This window comes from Doryrhamphus excisus, linkage group LG16, assembly GCF_037039965.1.
Source record: "Doryrhamphus excisus strain RoL-2023G ecotype Guam linkage group LG16, RoL_Dexc_Guam_v1.1, whole genome shotgun sequence".
Taxonomy (NCBI): domain Eukaryota; kingdom Metazoa; phylum Chordata; class Actinopteri; order Syngnathiformes; family Syngnathidae; genus Doryrhamphus; species Doryrhamphus excisus.
Genome location: NC_136372.1, coordinates 164,534 through 185,269, shown reverse-complemented (window position 1 = coordinate 185,269; position 20,736 = coordinate 164,534). Strand labels below are relative to the sequence as shown.

The following is a 20,736-nucleotide window of genomic DNA, read 5'->3' as shown; positions in this document are numbered from 1 at the left end:
AAGATGACTGCCCATGTGATTGGCTCTGTGCTGACACGTGACGGCGTCATGTGAGCTGCGGAGCGGAAGTTAGCTAGTGTCATGGCGGCAGCAAACATGGCATCGGGGTTTGACAAGTTTCATCCTTAAAAGTCATCGAGCGGCCGACTCGGAGGCGACACCCTAAAGGACTTGTGCGCGCGAGAGGCCAAGGTTGAACCGGAAGCGGAGACTAATCTCATCGTCGGAGCCATCCTGCGAGGTAAACAAGTTTGTCAACGCCACTCGACAACAAACCGCTGCTCGCTAAGTTTCACCACACGCGAGATGGTTTGACTTTTAGACGATGATAGACCATTTAAGGCGCACTCGTTCGTCTTCCTTTTAGTTCGGAGTCCGTTTGAACAGTGTGACGTCACTTGGGGTTAGGGTTAGGGTCAGGGACGCTCGGCCACCGCGGTGGTTGGTCACGTGACGGACAAAGTCGTCAACTGGTTGCGAGTCAGCCGAGAAACACGAGGCCTGCTTTTCCCAACTCTTAGTCGGGAATCTTTCTGACAACAAGGAAGAAACGGGAGCGACATGTATTGCAAACGTTCAAGACCATAGCTCCGAACCACCCGACCCCCCCAACCCCCAAAACAGGATGAGAAGCCCCATTCTTCCTCATGAGGTGAAACACGGCCATTTTGGTAAATCCACCCCAAATGTTCTCCATTGGACTGAGACAAGGGGAAGACGCAGGATGGTCCAAGAGTGAGGTCATTCCTCTTCGTGAAGTGCGGCGTTGTCAGGACCGCACAGACCGGGGCCTGCGGTTGTGAGGGACCGCCTGCCTGCCTGCCTGCCTGCTGTTTGATGCCCCTGTGCGACCTGAAGCTCCATCATGGTGGTGGAAAACATCTCAGGTGGGATCTCCTTGTCATGCCAGGAGCCTTGGAAGCCATCATGGCCATCAGGGAGAAGACCACGTCCATGTTTGGTCCTCTGCTCTGCTGCTCATTCATCTGCATACCTGCAGTATGTGTGTATGTCCATTTTTGAGATGTTATGGGTGTCCTCTTTTTCTGTGGTCACAGAAAGGGAGACGGCGTGAGGCGCCACGTGAATGATTGACAGCTGCCGCTCATATGCTCAGTGGAGGAAGACGATCGAGTGAAAGTTTGGATCTCATCAGGAAGACTTCCTCTTCCTGTGCAGCGCTCTGACGGCCCATCGTCCAATCGTCTTGAAGATCCTTCCCTCAAGACCGTACGCCCTCTGGCCACTTTATTAGGTACGCCCGCCGGCTCACCGCCGTCGTCAATAAAGTCCACTTCCTGTGTCTTCAGCGGCAGCCATGTCCCTGGACGCGCCGGCGTCAGACTCGGCGGCGTTGTTCTCGGATGACAGCGAGGTGGAGGGCGCGGAGGAAGGTGCGGCGACCGAGAGGGAGGAGCCTGTCAGCGGCGTGTCAGGAGCACGTGCGGTGCTGACGGTGTTGATCCTGTGTTACATCAACCTGCTCAACTACATGGACAGGTTCACCGTGGCAGGTACGCGGCGCCAAGGCCCTCGCCAAGGCCCTCGCCAAGGCCCTCGCCAAGGCCCTCGCCAAGGCCCTCGCCAAGGCCCTCGCCAAGGCCCTCGCCAAGGCCCTCGCCAAGGCCCTCGCCAAGGCCCTCGCCAAGGCCCTCGCCAAGGCCCTCGCCAAGGCCCTCACGCTGTCCTTTGTCCGCCAGGCGTTCTTCCCGACATCGAGCATTACTTCGCAATCGACGACGGCAAATCGGGTCTGCTCCAAACGGGTAAGAGAACACGGCTGGCGATGGGCGGGTCTGTCGGTGATGTCACTTCCTGTTTTGCTCCAGTCTTCATCTGCAGCTACATGTTCCTGGCGCCGCTCTTTGGTTACCTTGGCGACAGGTACAACAGGAAGTGGATCATGAGCGCCGGCATCACCTTCTGGTCTCTGGTGACGCTGGCCAGCTCCTACACGCCCAGGGAGGTGAGCGCCGCCCCCGGCCAGATGAGCAGGAAGTGGTGGGCGTGTCCAGGCTCTTGACTGGTCTTCTTGTGCCGCAGCACTTCTGGGCGCTACTGCTGACCCGCGGCCTGGTGGGCGTGGGCGAGGCCAGCTACTCCACCATCGCCCCCACCATCATCGCCGACCTCTACGTCAAGGAGACCAGGACCAACATGCTGTCCATCTTTTACTTCGCCATCCCGGTGGGCAGGTAGGCGGAGCTTGGCTCAGCGTGCACGTGGACACGCGCCGCTCACGTTTTGTCTTCTTGTCGCCGCCAGCGGTCTGGGCTACATCGTGGGCTCGCAAGTCAGCAACCTGATGCAGGACTGGCACTGGGCGCTGCGGGTGGGTTTGATGGGCGTGAACATGCGTGCGAACGTGCGCGCGTCTGTGACCGTGCGTGTGCACGTGCTGAGCTTCCGTTCCTGTGCATCAGGTGACGCCGGTCTTGGGTCTGGTGGCGGTGCTGCTGCTGCTCTTGGTGGTCCAGGAGCCCAAGCGAGGCGCCATCGAAGCCCGGGGCCACCACGAGCTCCAGCGGAGCGGCTGGCTGATGGACCTGCGGGCGCTGAGCGGCAAGTAAGTCCACGGCGGCGACGCCCCAAACACGCCACCAACTAAAAGGTTGTCGCTGTGGCCGCAGCACCAGCTTCATCCTGTCCACCCTGGGCTTCACGGCCGTGGCCTTCGTCACCGGCTCGCTGGCTCTGTGGGCGCCGACCTTCCTCTTCAGGGCGGCCGTGTTCACGGGCGAGCGAGCGCCCTGCGTGGAGGGCCACTGCCCGTCGTCTGACAGGTGAGCCGCGTCACGCCGCCGCCGCCGCCGTCGCCGTCTCCGGGGCAGAGCGCCGTCACCAGCGTGTGTTCTCCCCGCCAGTCTCGTGTTTGGCGCCATCACGTGCGTCACGGGCGTGCTGGGCGTGGCCAGCGGCGTGCAGGCCAGTCGGCTGCTCAGGACCAGGACGCCCCGAGCCGATCCGCTGGTCTGTGCCGCCGGCCTGCTGCTGTCGGCGCCCTTCCTCTACCTGGCCATCGTGTTTGCGGAGGCCAGCACCGTCGCCACCTACGTGAGTCCTCTTCGCCCTTCCTCATCCTCCCGCTGGCGCTAACGTGCTAAACCCGGCAGGTCTTTATTTTCCTGGGAGAGAGCTTCCTGTCCATGAACTGGGCCATCGTGGCTGACATTCTTCTGGTGAGGAGCATCATCTCTGTCGCTCTTCTCGTCCTTCTTCTTCTTCTTCAAGTCTCCTCCTCTTCTTCTCAGTACGTGGTCGTTCCCACGCGGCGCTCCACCGCAGAAGCCCTGCAGATCGTCATCTCGCATCTTCTGGGAGATGCGGGAAGTCCTTATCTGATAGGAGTGGTACGCGCACCTGAGGGGGGGGGGGGAGCCAGGCTGCAGCTCAGTGTTTGCCGCCATCTTTCAGGTGTCTGACGCGCTGAGTCGGAACGATTCCTTCCTGTGGCACTTCCGCTCTCTGCAGCTGGCTCTGCTGCTGTGCTGCTTTGTGGCCGTGGGGGGCGGAGCTTTCTTCCTGGCCACCGCCCTCTTCATCGAAAGAGATCGCCATCGAGCGGAGCAATTGCTCCCGACAGGTGCCGCCTCTCCTCCTGACGCACGCACACGCTACGTGCATCACATGACAACCCCCCCCCCCCCCCCCCCCTCCCCCCGTCCTCTTCTCTCCCCAGACGACCAGCCCATCCTGGTGCCAAAAAGCGGGCGCTCCGCTCGGGTCCCCGTCTCCAGTGTTCTGATTTGACGTGGCGGCCATTTTTCCCTTTCAGCTTTTCTTTGACTGTTTTTATCTTTTCCTTGGAGCGTCACGTGACTTTTTATCCACCGTCTTTTATCTCTCAACTTCCTGTCTTGTCCCCTTGTCCCCTTTAGCCAATAAACATCAGCCAATTCTCCTCGCGCCTTCCTGTACTCACACACCCTACACTAGACTAGTATACTAGACCGTCAACAGGGTGGGGGGGCACTCCGTCAACAGGGTGGGGGGCAAGAACGTCCATCAAAGGGAGACCCCCTTCTAACGAATGCCGTAGATGACCCCTCCCTTCCCCGATGCCCTCCTGCCCACAGCATCACGAGGAGCACTTTGGTGCCAGCAGATGGTTCCAGGACGCCCTACTGGGACGTACTAAACCATGGTATACACACAAACACTACTATACACACCAACTACACAACTACACTACGCTAGCACCAATTACACTACATTAGTATACACACCACATACCAAGAAACACTAGTACTTCATAGTGTTGATGTAGTATCTGTGCAATAATATTGGTGTAGTAGTATAACTGTACTGGTGTCGGTGTATCAATATTAGTGTAGTAGTATCAGTGTATTAGTGTTGGTGTGTTAGTATTGGTGTATCAATATTAGTGTAATAGTGTTGGTGTATTAGCGTATTGGTGTGTTAGTGCTGGTGTATTAGCCTATTGGTGTATTAGCGTATTGGTGTATTACTGCTGGTGTATTAGCGTATTGGTGTGTTAGTGCTGGTGTATTAGCGTATTGGTGTATTCTGGTATTGGTGTATTATTGCTGGTGTATTAGCGTATTGGTGTGTTAGTGCTGGTGTATTAGCGTATTGGTGTATTCTGGTATTGGTGTATTATTGCTGGTGTATTAGCGTATTGGTGTGTTAGTGCTGGTGTATTAGCGTATTGGTGTATTGTGGTATTGGTGTATTATTGCTGGTGTATTAGCGTATTGGTGTATTCTGGTATTGGTGTATTATTGCTGGTGTATTAGCGTATTGGTGTGTTAGTGCTGGTGTATTAGCGTATTGGTGTATTCTGGTATTGGTGTATTATTGCTGGTGCGTCAGTGTACTGTGTGTGCTAACAGTGTGTTACTGTGTCGCGATGTGATGGTTGAAGTCGCACATCCACCACCGCCTTGGTGGCCTTGATGTGGTTTCCTGTTTGGAGGCGGGACAAGGAATGGCAGAAGCTTGTGATTGGTTGAAAGTGCGTTTGTGGCGGGAAAGGCAGGTGAGCCGCCGATTGGCTGAGCGGAGGAGGAAGTGGATGTGGAGGCGGGCACACCAGATGAGGCATCAGAGGCGAGCAAGAAGACACGTCTTGTGGTTGGCGTGCAGATCCCAGACGAACAGGAAGTCATCCAGTCACTTCCTGTGCATATCGCAGCATCTTGGGGCGTGCGAGATGGCCGCGTGAGACGCATGTGTCGTGTTTGTGGCAGGTTTGTGTTTGGGGCTTTCACTTCCTGTGCGAGGTGGACTAGAGGTCTCTCCTCAGGTGCGCCATGGATGCCCCCCTGCTGACTGCCGTCGCCATCTTGGTGTGCGCCGCGCTTCTGGCGCTGGCGTGTGTGGACTGCCTGAGGAACGGACCGCCGGGTGCGCTGATGTGAAAACTTTCTTTCACTTCCTGTCGCCGCTGAACTGAACGCCACTTTTTGTCTTTTGTGTTCCCAGTTCCCATCCGGGGCGACGCCACAGACGAGTACATCCCGTGAGTTCCCTCTGCTCGCTTCTTGCCCTTCGGCTGCAGCAGCTTGAGATAAATAAAGAAGGTCACCACAGTCTCTGTCTCTGCCTCGCAGATCCACCGAGTTCCGACTCGTCCGTCCACGTAAGTCCTTCCGAGCTCGTGGCTAGCTACCAGCTAGCTTAGCGCCAGTTAGCGTCAACATTTTGATGACTTGCAGATCTGCTGACAACCAGTGTGACCTCTGACCCGTTGTCACCTATGTGAGTACCCCCCCCCCGGCCCCCCATGTCTTGGCTGCCAACCAGGAACGTCACGAGTCTGTGATGTTCTTCTTCAGGGCTCGTTCTTCAGGTCCAGGAAGTCAGCGGACCCGCCGATCCGTAACGTCGACACAAAGCGGTGAGATGAGTTGGGGATGGCGTTTGGCGTTTGGCGTTTGGCGTTTAGCAGACTATTGATGTTTTGTTGCGGTCCTCCAGAAAGTAACATCAGCTACGAGAATTCCCAGGAGGGTGAGGTGCCGCTCAACGCTGCCCCCTGTGGCCACGGCAGGACGCACGCTAACGCTGCTTTGTTTGCAGGACTGGAGCGCCCACAATGCTTTGCTGAGGACTACGTGTAAGTACTTCCTGCTTCTCAGGCAGCTCCGTGCGCCGCCTCTTCCTCTTCCTCTTCCTCTCCTCCTTCCTGCAGAGTTGTCTTGCCTGAAGACCAAGCTGCTCCGACCAATCGTAGTGCAGCATCCACGCCCAGCTCAGGTAGGGTCTTTTGCCGCCATTTTGCTTTTCTGTTTGAGGTGTCATTTAATGAGGTGGGCGTGGCCTGCAGGGGTCCTCCACGAATACATCAACGTGCCGGCAGGTGAGTGGCGGGAAGCTTGGGAAGGGTGCTGATATGAAGCAGCAGGTGGCGCCGCTGACCCCCTTTCCTCCTCAGACCACAGAGACTACCTGGATGTGATCCCGCCCCCGAGTGGTGAGTTCCGTGTTTCCTCTTCCTGGCTGTCAGCCGCACCAAGGGCGGCAAACAGGAAGGGCATCGCATGGCTTCCCTCACTACTTCCTGTTTCCTGCCAGGAGAGACGTCGTCCCAAAGCGATGAAGATGATGGCGAAGGCGAGGGGAACTACGTCAATCAACCGAGCGTATGTGCGCCTGTGCTGTCAGTCATCCTAGGGGCGGAGTCAGACATGGCGACTTTGCCTTGCAGGCCAGTGCCTGATGGGAGGAGCCGGGAAGGCTCGTAGAGCACCCGCTGATCTTCAAGGATGGATCCAGGCTGGACCTGGCAACCCTTTCCACACCGTTTGACTCGTCCATCCAAGCCCCGCCCTGGAACTCATCAGACACGTCACACCTTCGTGGCTCCGCCCCTCTCCGTCTCCATGTCCGGTACCGCCGTGCTCTTCTTCCATCACATCAACTCCAAGACTGTCCCAGTAGGAGTCAGCCCCCCGCGGGCAGGCCTTAGGCTGGCCACAATAAAAGGCCCGCCAGTATGTGTGCTTTCCTGGCACGGGTGTTCATCACACGTCTCCAAAGGCCTCGCACGCTATTGGGCAGCACAGCCAACGGCAACGCCACGGCGACCTTTTATTGTGGCCACCTGTTGTGTTGCAACCACCTGCGTACTTCCTGCTTTCATGGGCGACGTAGCTCCACTTTGCCTCGGAACACAAGCAGAAGCGTTGAGGTACAAGCCGCGGCGGACACACCCCAACGACGCAAACGGCGGCGACATGCAGGATGTGCAGCAGAAGAAACGTCAATAAAGGTCCGACGCCTCTTGGCCAAACTTTCATTCGTGTCCGCCGCCGCAACCACAGCTGACCTGCCAACCTGCCAACCCCGCCTGGGGACTCCACAGGGAACGCACCTGTGCATCTGCACTTCGTGGGGGTGCTGCTGAGAGGTGGCCCCGCCCCAAAGCGGGACTCTCACTTCACCGTCAGCGTGATGGAAGAACGGAGCAAAGCACCGGTCCAAGCTGCACAGTCAAAGGTGGAGATAAAACATTACAATTATTGTTATTCAGATCCACTGATGGCCAATTTGAAATGAGCAAACCAAGAATGAAATCGTGATGAAGGTGTTTCTGCTCTTTTGTCTGCTCCGAGGTCCTCCTCCTCCATACGGCATCTGTTACAGGTGGGGGCGGGTGCAAATCATATGCAAATTAGCCTCGTTCTAGGACAGCCAATAGCTGCTTGTCTTACTGAAGCGTCGGCGGCTGTGGCTCACCTCCACATGTTTAGCAACAATATTTCAGAGAAACGGGAGTCGCATTTTGGAGTTGAGCTCAACAACAAAGGTTTTGCGTTTCTTGGAGTGTTTATATGTACTGGTTTACATCAGTACATGTCTATGTACTGGTTTACTATGTCAGTGTATCCCCTATGTGTGTGTCATAATGCTAAACCACAGCATCCGACTACAAACTTTGTCGTTTATGCAAGCGTGATGGCGTGTGAGCTTTCTCGGCCACCGTAGTGTCGGGAGGAACCAGGTCACGTGACGACCGATGTCGCATGCTGGGCGTCACTGACTTGTCGGGGCGCCGCGGTTGTTGTCAGCAGAAGCAAAAGGCTAGCCGCTAGCCTCAGAGCTAACGGTCCTCAAAGCTGAGCATGCGCACGCAAGGCGCGAGCACACGGGCTGCGGGCACGCGCACAGGTATGTTTGCGAGCACCTTTCTGCACGTGATATAGCGTACGTTTGCGTGGACGCAAACGCTGCGTGTACGCTAGCTCGTATGTTAGCTTGCTGTGCTAATAACCCATCTTCACTTCGTCATCGTCATCACTTAGCATTGCGATTGTGTGGCCGGAAATGCATTTATAAAGACAGTGTGTGTGTGTGCGCGCGCGCGCGTGTGTTCGGAGGAAAGGGGGGCTGCTCCAGTGATAAATATTGTCACCAGATTCTGGTTTCAAGATGGCACGATTAGCACCGGAAGCTTCGAGAAGCTGTGTGTGTGTGTATGCGCGTGCGCGCGTCTAAAAAATAAGGCCAATTCTGGAAGGTTCTGGCTGTGTCCTGTCTATGGCTTTATTTTGAAAAGCTGATGCTGACTGTTGTGTTGTCAGGTGTGTGAATGCAGCACGATGCCCCTCCCTCCACCTCCTCCCTCTGGCGGACCCCCGCCCGCCTCCAGCCAGGTATGCATTCCACTGGTATTGATTGCCAGGGGTTATAGGGTTTTAGGGTTATAGGGTTTTAGGGTTTTAGGGTTATAGGGTTATATGGTTTAAGGGTTATAGGGTTTTAGGGTTATAGGGTTATAGGGTTTTAGGGTTATAGGGTTATAGGGTTATAGGGTTTAAGGGTTATAGGGTTTAAGGGTTATAGGGTTATAGGGTTTTAGGGTTATAGGGTTTTAGGGTTTTAGGGTTTTAGGGTTATAGGGTTTAAGGGTTTTAGGGTTATAGGGTTTTAGGGTTATAGGGTTTAAGGGTTTTAGGGTTTAAGGGTTTTAGGGTTATAGGGTTTTAGGGTTATAGGGTTTAAGGGTTTTAGGGTTATAGGGTTTTAGGGTTATAGGGTTTTAGGGTTATAGGGTTATAGGGTTTAAGGGTTTAAGGGTTTAAGGGTTTTAGGGTTATAGGGTTTAAGGGTTTTAGGGTTTTCGGGTTTAAGGGTTACTGATTGATGTGAACGGTGCAGGTGAACGGGTGTGGTGCCTTGCTGTCTGACATCTGTAAAGGCGCCAGGCTGAGGAAGGTGGCGCAGGTGAACGACCGCAGCGCGCCGCTGCTGGATGACAAGAGCCGCCCCCACCTGACGGACCACCCCTACATCCGCCTTTACCAGTACCTCCACCAGCAGCAGGGGGCGCCCTCTGACGGCGGTAAGGGAAAGTTCCTTCACGCTGTGACCGGGTGTTGCCTCGGTAAACTCATCCAGCGGGGGCAGGGGTCCAGGGCGACTGATGGTCCTCGCCCGGTCCCCGTTTGTGTTTTGACAGCATCCTTGTTCGTCCCTGCAGGCCGAGGATGCGCTCGTTCCGCCTCCACTCGTGCGACGGCGCCCCTCCCACCCGACTATCGCCATGACAACACACAAAGCCCCTCTCCTCAGCAAAGGCGAGCCTCCTCCTCACCCCCCGGCCCCTCTGCAGGCTCCTCCCCTGACCCCCTTCCCCATGCGCTTGTGAGTCGCCGTGGCAACGCGCCTTCCCCTCCCTCTTCTGCTTACCACACAGAAACCCCCCCCACTCCGACTCCCGGCAATCCCCCCACGCCGCCCTCGCCCGGCTACAGCAGACGGCCCCCCACCACGGGAGGAAACCCACCCTCGTCCTCGTCCCTGGCCCCGACCCCACCGGCCTACCGCCTCACCGACGTCTCGCTCAGCAACAAGAGGGCCGCCCCCTTGCCAGGAGGCCACACCCCCACCAGGGGGCCCGCCCCTCCACCGCCCCCTCCTTCCCCCAGTTCATCCCAGCTGGGAGGCCAGAGGCAGACACCCCCTCCCGGAAGAGGAACAGGTGAGGATTTTTATTCCTCCTCCATCTTGTTTCCTCTTTTCAGTCACATGACCTCTCATCTCCTATCAGCAAGCAGAGAGGCTCCGCCCCCTCCTCCGTGCAGAGCACCGGGTAGCCCCTCCCTCTCTTCTGACCCCCCCACAAGGGGAAAGCCTCCTCCCCCGCCTACTCGCACCCCGGCTGCTCCCCCCCCGCCCCCCCCTCCTCTCCACCATGGACACGCCTCCTTGTCATCTGTCACGTCCTCGTTGATTGGTGAGTTCTTTCCTCTAAGCCGCCAGTGGCCACGCCCACACCCACTGTGGCCGTTTTCCACATGTTCACTTCCACACTTCAGTCAGTGTGCTGACGGATGTATGTGTACTGTATGTATGGATGTATGTGTACTGTATGGATGTATGTACTATGTGTACTGTATGTATGGATGTATGTGTACTGTATGGATGGATGTATGTGTACTGTATGTGTACTGTATGTATGGATGTATGTGTACTGTATGGATGTATGTGTACTGTATGGATGTATGTGTACTGTATGTGTACTGTATGTATGGATGTATGTGTACTGTATGGATGTATGTGTACTGTATGGATGTATGTGTACTGTATGTACAGGTACTGTGTATATACATGTGTATATACATGTACATGTCCACCTGCCAAGAACAGGTAGTCCTTCTCAACACACGGTGCATTCATGGCCACTCCCAAGTGTGAGCACGAGGTGTTTATAGGGCGTGGTGTAAATCAGTGCTGCTGGGCTGCAGCATGAGATCCTACTCAAGACTTGGCCCATGTGAGGTGACAGCACCTGAGCTTGGATCTGGATGAGATGTGAAGGAACTCTGAAGAACCGCTGTCCTTCAACTCCTCACACAAACACAAAGTGCAGTTGAAGGTCGACCAATGAAACTGCTCCTCGCCATCATCTCCCCAACCATCTCTCCATGTGAGATGAAATCAGCTTCCCGCCCGCTCCAAAGATGCAGGAAGACGAGGGAATAATATTCATAATATTCATTTTTCATGCCAGGGTGAATGTGTTGCATTTAGGTGCGCTCAGAAATCCCAGATATTCCATTGAAAATGGTGGGGTGTCTGCATACCTGCAAATATATTGACGTGGTCTAAGTGCACTCAGTAAAGTGCACTCAGTAAGTATGTAAGTGCAGTCGTTGAGACACAGCCTCAGTCAGTGTTTGTTGTTTCCTGACAGTCATGGTGTGTGTGTGTGTGTGTGTGTGTGCGTGTGTGTGTGTGTGCGTGCGTGTGTGCGTGTCTCCCCAGAGGACTTTGAGTCCAAATATCTGTTTCACCCGCTGGATGACTTCCCTCCTCCAGACGAGTACCGCCACTTCACCAAGATCTACCCCAGCAAGGCCTACAGAGGTTCCATTTCTCTTATCCTGTCCCACCTTTTGGCAGCACGCTAACGTGTGTGTGTGTGTGTGTGTGTTGCAGCCGTGAGGGGGGCACCCCCGCTGCCCCCCGTGGGTCGGTGAAGCGACAGGACGACACGCGTGCCCGACATCATCACGTCATGGGCGTCCGGCATGAGTCCTCTTTGGCATCAGAAGACAAAGATGGAAGAGCTTTTATTTTGAAGGGCGTGACGTGACGGTGGTCACGTGGCTGAATTTGTTGTGAAGTCATGTGATGACGTATCCTCCAATAAACAACCCTGCATTACCGTTGGTGAACGCGTGGGGGCGCGAGAGGATTTAAGCGGTCGTCTCGAGCCCGACTTCCTTTTCCGGAAGCCAACGACGTCACCGGAAGTTATTCTTCCCACGTGCGCAAACAGCGGTGGTAAAGAAGTGGAGCGAGCGGGGACATTTTGGCGTTTTCCAAACGGAACCACCGTCCGTCGATCGAATAAAAACATGGCCACCCGGAAGAAGAGGACGTTCACGGCCGACGCGAAGGCGGAGGAGGCCGCCCGGCGGACAAACGTCGACAGTTTGGCGGTACTCGGTGCGCAGGAGCGTGCCGTGCGACATCTGGAGGAGCTCGTGCTCGGCGCCGTGCCCGTGCAGGTAAACGACAGCCCACGGGCGAACTCGCGTCTTCGGTTCGATCGGTGACGTCATCACGGCGACCTTTCCAACGTGTGCGCGATAGGAGGAAGAGGAGACGCCGAGTAGGGGTGATGATGATGATGATGATGATGATGGCGTCCAGCCCCCACCAATCAAACGAGCCGCTTGGTTCGATGAAGATGACGAGCTGGATGAAGAGTGAGTGTGTGTGTGTGCGCGTGTGCGTGCGCGTGCGGTCAAGGGTGACTGTTTTGCTTCCTTCCATTGCTGTGCACGTGCACGCGTGCGTCAGGGTGGACATGAGGCACCGTTTCCATAGCGACCTGAGGAGAGGAGACGAGGCCACCATGACCAAGCACAAACTGCAGCAGAGGATGAGACAACAGTGAGTACACGTGCGCATGCGTGTAACGTGCACCGACCTGTCGTGACGTGTGTGTGTGTGTGGCAGGTTCCAGAAGGCTATGGGCGGAGCTCCTTCATGGGCCACGTGTGACAGGAAGTTGCCAACCGGTAGAAACAATCTTGCACACTTGCTGTGTGCGTGTGCTTATGATGGTGTGTGTCTGCACAGATGGTGATGATGATGAGGAGGACGAGGAGGAGGAAGATGAGGGTGACGACCTGCTGAGGAGGACGGGAACCTTGGTGGCGTCTTCAGACACGTTGCCCGGCGGCATTCTTAGAGTACGTCCTCATGCTGTGGCCCCGCCCACCCGGGCCTGGTAGGTGTCGTCACGGCGACCAACGGTGTTGATGCTGTCATGTGACGTGTGTCGTCAGATGAAGACGTGTCTCCACGCCAACGCCGCCCGCCCGTCGACGAGCAAGCTGACCACGGTCCAGTTCCACCCCACGGCGCAGGTGGTCCTGACGGCGGGCCTGGATTGCTCGCTGTCGCTCTTCCAGGTAGGTCGCCCCCACCACGCGGTGGATGACAGGAAGTGACGCGTCGCCGCCCTGCCTCAGGTTGACGGGAAGACCAACGCCAAGATCCAGAATGTCCACCTGGACCGCTTCCCGGTCCACAAGGCTTGTTTCAGTTGCCATGGCGACAGCGTCATAGCCACCAGCCTGAAGAACAAAATGTTTTACGTGTACGACATGATGGAGGGGCGGGTCACACCTGTGTACACCGTCAGAGGTCAGACGTCACCTGTGCGTCACCACGTTTATACCGCGGAGGAGCGCATACTTCCTTTGGCTAATGTGTGTGTGTGTGTGTGCGTGTGGGTGTGCGTGCGTCCGTGCGTGCGTGCGTGCGTGTGTGCGTGCGTCCGTGCGTGTTTGCAGGGCTCAATGAGGCTCGCGTGAAGGAGTTCTCGGTGTGTCCTGACGGGGGCGCTCTGCTGCTGACAGGAAGCAGAGGATACCTGCACACGCTCACGCTCAAGGTGAGTGTCACCATGTTTGGAAGACCTTCACAATAAAAGCTTAGCCAATGAGTGCGTGCGCCCAGACAAAGGAAGTGGTGAGCAGCGTGAAGATGAACGGCGACGTCAGCGGCGTGGCCTTCAGTCGGGACGGCAGCAAACTGTTTGCTAACTCAGGCGAGTGGACGCACGACCGTGTGACATCGTCCTGTTGGTCATGTGACTTACACTGTGTGTGCGTGCACGCGTGCAGAGGACGGCGAGGTGTACGTGTGGGACGTACGCAGTAGTCGTTGTCTCAGCAGGTTTGCGGATGAAGGCTGCGTGAGGGCCACGTCCATCGCCGCCTCCCCTGACGGACAGTACCTGGCGTGCGGGTAAGACACACCCCTTCCTTTTCTCCTCCAATGAGGACGCCGCGGCGTCACGTCTCGTGTCCTTCAGCTCGCAGGCAGGCGTGGTCAATGTCTACTCACAGGAGGCGTGTCTTAATTCGACCAATCCCAAGCCTCTGAAGGCCATGATGAACCTGCTGACCTCAGCCACCTCGCTGACCTTTAACCCCACCTCCGAGATCCTCGCCATGGCGTCCCGAGCGGAAGATCAAGCCGTGCGGCTGGTGAGACCCCTCAGGTGAGGATGATGATGATGACGGGCGCTGATGATGAGCTGGTGTACGTCTCAGGTCCACGTCGCCAGTCTCAGCGTCTTCTCCAACTTTCCCGTGTCCAAGAGGAAGAGCATCCACCAAGCTTCCTGTCTCCACTTCTCGCCTCACAGCGGCTTCTTCTCATTGGCCAACAACAAAGGACACGCCCCCCTCTTCAGGTTAGACTGCCAATCACGGGCTTGTTTCTCCTCAGCGTCTCTAAGTGTGCGTGTGCATGTGTGCATGTGTGTGTCCAGGCTGCTCCACTACACAAGTTTCTAAGGAAGGAGGGAAGGAAGGAAGGAAGGAAGGAGGGAAGGAAGGAAGGAACCAAACATGATGAAAGCAAGCACATATTTCTTTTGGATCATTTGCATTAAAGAGATTTGTGAAAATATTCTTCATTTCTAGTCTTTGATTCTTAGTCCAGGTTAGCACGTGTCAGAACCCCCCCCCGCCCCCCCAAGGGTGCAATAAGCCAGGCGGTCACAGGTGGCAGTAGAGAGCAGGCTTCCAAAATCACATTTGCCGAACGCGCCCGGTAGGTTGACGTCACAACAAGCAAACTATCTCACCTGGCGACTTCTGCTGGGTTGGCGAGGCCCCGCCCACCGATGTCGTCATTAACAAACCTGCGTTTCAGGCTGAGCAGAAAGACGTGTGACGCTCAGCGCAGGTAAGAAACTTTTACTTCTACAACTTCCATTTGTGGCGGTTATCTTGTAGCTCTCGGTGTGACAATTTGGGAATGTTCAGCGTCTTCCTGTCCAACGTTTCAACTTAATATCGGCAAACTAGAAATATAGTGCAGAAAATATTTTATTCTGAAAGTCTGAACATGATCGCGGATGAGCAGCTCTGTACTTTTATTTTGAAGGGACGCTTGCCTGTTTGCCCCTCGAGGCTTCCCACCGACCCAGAAACCCAACTGGGGAGCAGAACTAGAATATCATTTCCAATGACTTGTTAGCAAACGGCCTGGCTAACTGGCACGTGTGTGATGAGGTCATGTGATCACTCCACACCAGCAGGGGGCAGCAGAGGAGGGAAAAACCAACTTGAAAGCCGCATGCACCAGAACATCACTACATGCTAGCATAACGTTTGCACTGTGCTTTTGGAGGACAACAAATGTTCCATTTGATCACGACGTTATTGACGTACATGTCTGGAGCACACGCACATGAAATGTCACTCTGGTTGTGGACATTCAACCATGGCTAGCATGGCTAGCTTAAAGGAAGGCCCTTACGTTGTTTAGATATACATTCAACCATGGCTAGCATGGCTAGCTTAAAGGAAGGCCCTTACGTTGTTTAGATATACATTCAACCATGGCTAGCATGGCTAGCTTAAAGGAAGGCCCTTACGTTGTTTAGATATACATTCAACCATGGCTAGCATGGCTAGCTTACAGGAAGGCCCTTACGTTGTTTAGATATACATTCAACCATGGCTAGCTTAAAGGAAGGCCCTTACGTTGTTTAGATATACATTCAACCATGGCTAGCATGGCTAGCTTAAAGGAAGGCCCTTACGTTGTTTAGATATACATTCAACCATGGCTAGCATGGCTAGCTTAAAGGAAGGCCCTTACGTTGTTTAGATATACATTCAACCATGGCTAGCTTAAAGGAAGGCCCTTACGTTGTTTAGATATACATTCAACCATGGCTAGCTTAAAGGAAGGCCCTTACGTTGTTTAGATATACATTCAACCATGGCTAGCATGGCTAGCTTAAAGGAAGGCCCTTACGTTGTTTAGATATACATTCAACCATGGCTAGCATGGCTAGCTTAAAGGAAGGCCCTTACGTTGTTTAGATATACATTCAACCATGGCTAGCTTAAAGGAAGGCCCTTACGTTGTTTAGATATACATTCAACCATGGCTAGCTTAAAGGAAGGCCCTTACGTTGTTTAGATATACATTCAACCATGGCTAGCATGGCTAGCTTAAAGGAAGGCCCTTACGTTGTTTAGATATACATTCAACCATGGCTAGCTTAAAGGAAGGCCCTTACGTTGTTTAGATATACATTCAACCATGGCTAGCATGGCTAGCTTAAAGGAAGGCCCTTACGTTGTTTAGATATACATTCAAGCATGGCTAGCATGGCTAGCTTAAAGGAAGGCCCTTACGTTGTTTAGATATACATTCAACCATGGCTAGCATGGCTAGCTTAAAGGAAGGCCCTTACGTTGTTTAGATATACATTCAACCATGGCTAGCTTAAAGGAAGGCCCTTACGTTGTTTAGATATACATTCAAGCATGGCTAGCATGGCTAGCTTAAAGGAAGGCCCTTACGTTGTTTAGATATACATTCAAGCATGGCTAGCATGGCTAGCTTAAAGGAAGGCCCTTACGTTGTTTAGATATACATTCAACCATGGCTAGCATGGCTAGCTTAAAGGAAGGCCCTTACGTTGTTTAGATATACATTCAAGCATGGCTAGCATGGCTAGCTTAAAGGAAGGCCCTTACGTTGTTTAGATAGACATTCAAGCATGGCTAGCTTAAAGGAAGGCCCTCGCGTTGTTAAGATATTAATTCAACCATGGGTAGCATGAGTAGCTAAACTTGGCCACACGGCTACCGCTAGCTAACAACAAACAGAACCGCCATCGGACGAACATAGGTTCCACAAACAAAGCAGAAAGAGGCGGGGCCTAATGTTGGAATGTCGGCGTCCCCAGCCGGAGGAAAGCGTGCAAGGACATTGTTTGATCGGTTTCACGCAGCGTAGTCGCTATGATGTGATTGACAGTTGCTCGTAGCCCCTCCCATTCGATGTCCTCAAGCCAACGGACCGGTTCTGTCGTGGAATGTTGCGAAGGCGTGACACGCCACTAACTGCTGAAGCGGCTCCGCCCCCATGCGCACCTGTCCCAATCAGAGACAGCCAGACGGGTCACGTGACGGCGTCGGCAAGCGGTCAGGAATGTTCCTCTGACTCTGCGCTGTGTGGCAGGACACAAGATGGCGGAGGCGTCGGAGCTGTTCAGCGAGCAGGAGCTGACCTGCTCCATCTGTTTGGACCTCTTCACCGATCCCGTCTCCACGCCGTGTGGACACAACTTCTGTCAGGTACCGCACCCGTGCAGCGCCGCCTGCTGCGGCGGGCCAGGCTAAGCGTCCTGTGTCGTTCCAGGCGTGCATCGGCGGCTACTGGGCATCCAGCACGGTGTGCACGTGTCCCTTGTGCAAGCACCAGTATGACGAGCGGCCGCAGCTCAGCATCAACAAAGTCTTTGCCGTCATCACAGAGAACTACAAGATGGCTCGCTACGGCGCCACCGGTGTCTCCGCGCCAGCTGGGAATGGGTCGCCGGCCGTCGGGACCAACCCCTTCCTGACGGCGTCCGGCGAGGAGGTGGTGTGGTGTGACGTGTGCACCGGAATCAAACAGCCGGCCGTCAGCTCCTGCCTCACATGCACGGCCGCCTACTGCATGGAGCACGTGCGGCCGCATCACACGACGCCCTTCTACGCCAAACACACCCTCATGGACCCCCACGACGCCCTCAGGGGCCGCACCTGCGCTGTACACCGCCGCCTGCTGGAGGTGAGAGGAACCGCAACGCCCGTGGTGACCCTGCCTTGTCCTACGTCACCCTACACCGCTTCATGGTGCACCAGCGTACTTCATGGTGCACCAGCGTACTTCATGGTGCACCAGCGTACTTCATGCTACACCGCTTCATGGTGCACCAGCGTACTTCATGGTGCACCAGCGTACTTCATGGTGCACCAGCGTACTTCATGGTGCACCAGCGTACTTCATGCTATACCGCTTCATGGTGCACCAGCGTACTTCATGGTGCACCAGCGTACTTCATGCTATACCGCTTCATGGTGCACCAGCGTACTTCATGGTGCACCAGCGTACTTCATGGTGCACCAGCGTACTTCATGGTGCACCAGCGTACTTCATGGTGCACCAGCGTACTTCATGGTGCACCAGCGTACTTCATGCTATACCGCTTCATGGTGCACCAGCGTACTTCATGGTGCACCAGCGTACTTCATGGTGCACCAGCGTACTTCATGGTGCACCAGCGTACTTCATGGTGCACCAGCGTACTTCATGGTGCACCAGCGTACTTCATGCTACACCGCTTCATGGTGCACCAGCGTACTTCATGGTGCACCAGCGTACTTCATGGTGCACCAGCGTACTTCATGGTGCACCAGCGTACTTCATGGTGCACCAGCGTACTTCATGGTGCACCAGCGTACTTCATGCTACACCGCTTCATGGTGCACCACCGTACTTTATGGTGCACCACCGTACTTTATGGTGCACACCGTACTTGCTACATAATGCTACACCACTTCATAGTACACCACCATTACTTCATAGGTGGTATGTAGTAGTACCTGCTGGCTGGAGAAGTAAATTGTACATCTGTGGTGCATTCACTGAGCAGGTGTACTGTCGGACATGTCAGCGCTGCATCTGCGCCATCTGCGTGCTGGAGGAACATCGAACACACAAGACTGTGTCCGTCCAAACGGAGAGACTCAGCAAGCAGGTAGAGGACGCCATCTTGTCTGCTGCATGCACTTCCTGTTTCCTGTCCCGACCGTGTGTTTGTGTAGAAACATGTGGCGAGGACGGAGCAGGACATCTTGGATCGGATCAAGGAGAAAGAGATCCTGGCATCGGACGTGAAGAGGAAACTGGAGGGGGCGAAGGTGAGACGCTCCAGAGTTGGCTCCTCCCACTCTGATGTCGTTAATGGCCAACGCGTCCCGTCACCTCAGAACTACGCCGACAGAGAGCGAGGGGAAGTGGAAGTCCTGCTGGATGAGGTTGCCGCATCTCTGGACCGGATCCGCTCGCAGGTGGTGGGCGGGATCCGACAGCGGCAAGACGCAGTGATGTCGAGGGGGGAGGGGTTGGTCAACCACCTGGAGGCGGAGCTCGGCCGGCTGACGGACAGGAGGGCCTCGCTGGAGGCCCAGGCCACCAGTCAGGACCACATCGGCTTCCTGCAGGTGAGGGTGCTCGGTCAGCTGGGTCAGCTGCGCCAGCTGGGTCAGCTGCGCCAGCTGGGTCAGCTGCGCCAGCTGGGTCAGCTGCGCCAGCTGGGTCAGCTGCGCCAGCTGGGTCAGCTGCGCCAGCTGGGTCAGCTGCGCCAGCTGGGTCAGCTGCGCCAGCTGGGTCAGCTGCGCCAGCTGGGTCAGCTGCGCCAGCTGGGTCAGCTGCGCCAGCTGGGTCAGCTGCGCCAGCTGGGTCAGCTGCGCCAGCTGGGCCAGCTGCGTCAGCTGCGCCAGCTGGGCCAGCTGCGCCAGCTGCGCCAGCGGAACAGGGATGAAGTGGTGTTGCGGTCCAGAGCTTCCAGGAGGCGGCGGCTCCACTGGGGGATGATCAGCCGGTCAACGTGGACGACGACTTCGCCCTCCACTTCCACCTGGACGACGTGAAGGCTGCTCTGGCCGAGGTCAAGGACAAGATGGACGACATCGGGATGGGAGGCGTCTACTCCAGAGGCTCCTGTGAGTTAGTCTTCTTTGGCCTGTGTAGCTCCGCCCACTCACAGGCATCCGTGCTGCCTCGCAGTCTCGGCCAGCGACATGACGCCTGCGGAGAGCGTGGCCAGTCTGAGAGGAAGTGGCCCCAGTTTCAGGAGGAGCCAGTGGGCCCTGAGAGGTGGGTGTCGTCGCCACCGGCTGCTGCACCTTTTATTGTGAAATGACTTTTGCTTGTGCTTCCTGTTCCCCTGCAGACACAAAGAAGGCGAAGGGCGTCTCAGGTGGGTCATTCATCGAGTGGTCTTTTTCTCCTTTGCTTTGAGGGGGCGTGTCTTTGATGTGGGGGCGTGTCTTTGCTCTTGCAGGACACAAGAAGGCTCGCGTGTACTCAGGTGAGGCCTTGATCACGCGGCTCGCTGCGGCTTGGTCACGCTATCCGGCTCACGGCGCTCTTGTCACTGGCAGAGGACGTTACCTTGAACCCGGTGACGGCGTACCCCTTCCTCATCCTGTCTGGTGACAGGAAGCAGGTGAAGCGTGGCGAGAAGTTGCAGTTCTACCGCAACAGTCCTCATCGCTTCGACGTGTGGTCCTGCGTGCTCGCCAAGGAGGGCTTCAGTGCGGGGCGCCACTACTGGGAGGTGAGAGGTCATCGGGGCGCCGTGTGGAGGGTGTGCTGAGCGTGTGCGTGTGCAGGTGCTGGTGGGCGAGAACAAGGACTGGAAGGTGGGCGTGGTCGGCGAGTCGGCGCAGAAGAAAGGGTTGTTCGACATGAGCCCCTCCAACCGCTACTACGCCATCTGGTGGAGCGGCAGCCAACTGCGAGCACTCACCACGCCCCCGCTCACTAAGGTCCCGCCTCCTCCTGCGGCCCACCCACTCCGACACGGAAGGTTCTCATTCGCTGTTGTGGTCATCAGGTGAAGGCTCCACCCAAGCTGCGTCAGGTGGGCGTGTTCCTGGACGTGGAGGCCGGGCAGGTGTCCTTCTTCAACGTCAAGTCGGGCTCGGAGCTCTTCACCTTCCACGCTGCCTCCGAGTTCACCGAGCAGATGTTCCCCCTGCTGGGCACCGGGGACAAGGAGGTACCCCTCGTCATCATGACCTAGGAGGGGGGTGGGGCTTTCTTCTTTTGTCGGAGGAATAAAGCATTAAACGTTTCATTTGAATGCCTGTTACCATGGCAACGCGTTCAAGTTCATATTTTATTCAACATAAATCATATTGCAGTCAATGTGTACATATACAC

General features: G+C 55.6%; 5 protein-coding genes across 9 annotated transcripts; all 5 read left to right on the top strand.

Moving 5' to 3' along the window:
• The first annotated feature begins 57 nt into the window (after positions 1–57).
• Positions 58–3,901, top strand: spns1 (SPNS lysolipid transporter 1, lysophospholipid). 2 transcript variants are annotated; one of them, XM_078797080.1, is made up of 14 exons: positions 58–241; positions 1,059–1,230; positions 1,311–1,514; positions 1,701–1,766; positions 1,830–1,966; positions 2,044–2,195; positions 2,266–2,332; positions 2,424–2,566; positions 2,631–2,783; positions 2,865–3,054; positions 3,114–3,179; positions 3,252–3,350; positions 3,415–3,583; positions 3,680–3,901. In XM_078797080.1, exons 3-14 carry the CDS (start codon positions 1,319–1,321, stop codon positions 3,748–3,750), a joined length of 1,509 nt encoding a protein of 502 aa, XP_078653206.1. In that variant the 5' UTR covers positions 58–241; positions 1,059–1,230; positions 1,311–1,318; the 3' UTR covers positions 3,751–3,901. The 2 variants fall into 2 exon arrangements, with proteins under 2 accessions (XP_078653206.1, XP_078653207.1); XM_078797081.1 differs by lacking the exon at positions 58–241 and adding an exon at positions 273–887.
• Positions 3,902–4,043: 142 nt separating this feature from the next.
• Positions 4,044–7,548, top strand: lat (linker for activation of T cells). 2 transcript variants are annotated; one of them, XM_078797085.1, is made up of 12 exons: positions 4,044–5,367; positions 5,446–5,482; positions 5,574–5,602; positions 5,679–5,721; positions 5,799–5,860; positions 5,941–5,973; positions 6,043–6,079; positions 6,155–6,219; positions 6,290–6,322; positions 6,398–6,436; positions 6,538–6,605; positions 6,671–7,548. In XM_078797085.1, the coding sequence occupies exons 1-12, from the start codon at positions 5,274–5,276 to the stop codon at positions 6,680–6,682; spliced, it is 552 nt and encodes a 183-aa protein (XP_078653211.1). In that variant the 5' UTR covers positions 4,044–5,273; the 3' UTR covers positions 6,683–7,548. The 2 variants fall into 2 exon arrangements, with proteins under 2 accessions (XP_078653211.1, XP_078653210.1); XM_078797084.1 differs by having other exon boundaries at positions 6,538–7,548.
• Positions 7,549–7,970: 422 nt separating this feature from the next.
• Positions 7,971–11,634, top strand: LOC131103715 (uncharacterized). Of its 2 annotated transcripts, XM_058050200.2 has the most exons (7): positions 7,976–8,133; positions 8,547–8,618; positions 9,124–9,307; positions 9,446–9,946; positions 10,016–10,201; positions 11,233–11,334; positions 11,407–11,634. In XM_058050200.2, exons 2-7 carry the CDS (start codon positions 8,565–8,567, stop codon positions 11,445–11,447), a joined length of 1,068 nt encoding a protein of 355 aa, XP_057906183.2. In that variant the 5' UTR covers positions 7,976–8,133; positions 8,547–8,564; the 3' UTR covers positions 11,448–11,634. The 2 variants fall into 2 exon arrangements, with proteins under 2 accessions (XP_078653408.1, XP_057906183.2); XM_078797282.1 differs by lacking the exon at positions 10,016–10,201 and having other exon boundaries at positions 7,971–8,133.
• A 46-nt stretch (positions 11,635–11,680) lies between these two features.
• utp18 (UTP18 small subunit processome component) lies at positions 11,681–14,403 on the top strand. 2 transcript variants are annotated; one of them, XM_078797281.1, is made up of 13 exons: positions 11,681–11,981; positions 12,067–12,182; positions 12,277–12,369; positions 12,436–12,482; positions 12,559–12,671; positions 12,768–12,893; positions 12,954–13,128; positions 13,278–13,378; positions 13,444–13,534; positions 13,611–13,734; positions 13,802–13,976; positions 14,043–14,185; positions 14,264–14,403. In XM_078797281.1, the coding sequence occupies exons 1-13, from the start codon at positions 11,829–11,831 to the stop codon at positions 14,286–14,288; spliced, it is 1,482 nt and encodes a 493-aa protein (XP_078653407.1). In that variant the 5' UTR covers positions 11,681–11,828; the 3' UTR covers positions 14,289–14,403. The 2 variants fall into 2 exon arrangements, with proteins under 2 accessions (XP_078653407.1, XP_057906182.2); XM_058050199.2 differs by having other exon boundaries at positions 12,436–12,497.
• Positions 14,404–14,565: 162 nt separating this feature from the next.
• On the top strand, positions 14,566–20,670 carry btr30 (bloodthirsty-related gene family, member 30). The gene is made up of 13 exons (XM_058048202.2): positions 14,566–14,682; positions 16,981–17,096; positions 17,161–17,574; positions 18,440–18,544; positions 18,612–18,707; positions 18,777–19,010; positions 19,349–19,511; positions 19,576–19,665; positions 19,742–19,768; positions 19,853–19,879; positions 19,953–20,128; positions 20,184–20,339; positions 20,408–20,670. Exons 2-13 carry the CDS (start codon positions 16,989–16,991, stop codon positions 20,594–20,596), a joined length of 1,785 nt encoding a protein of 594 aa, XP_057904185.2. The 5' UTR covers positions 14,566–14,682; positions 16,981–16,988; the 3' UTR covers positions 20,597–20,670.
• The last annotated feature ends 66 nt before the right edge of the window (positions 20,671–20,736 follow it).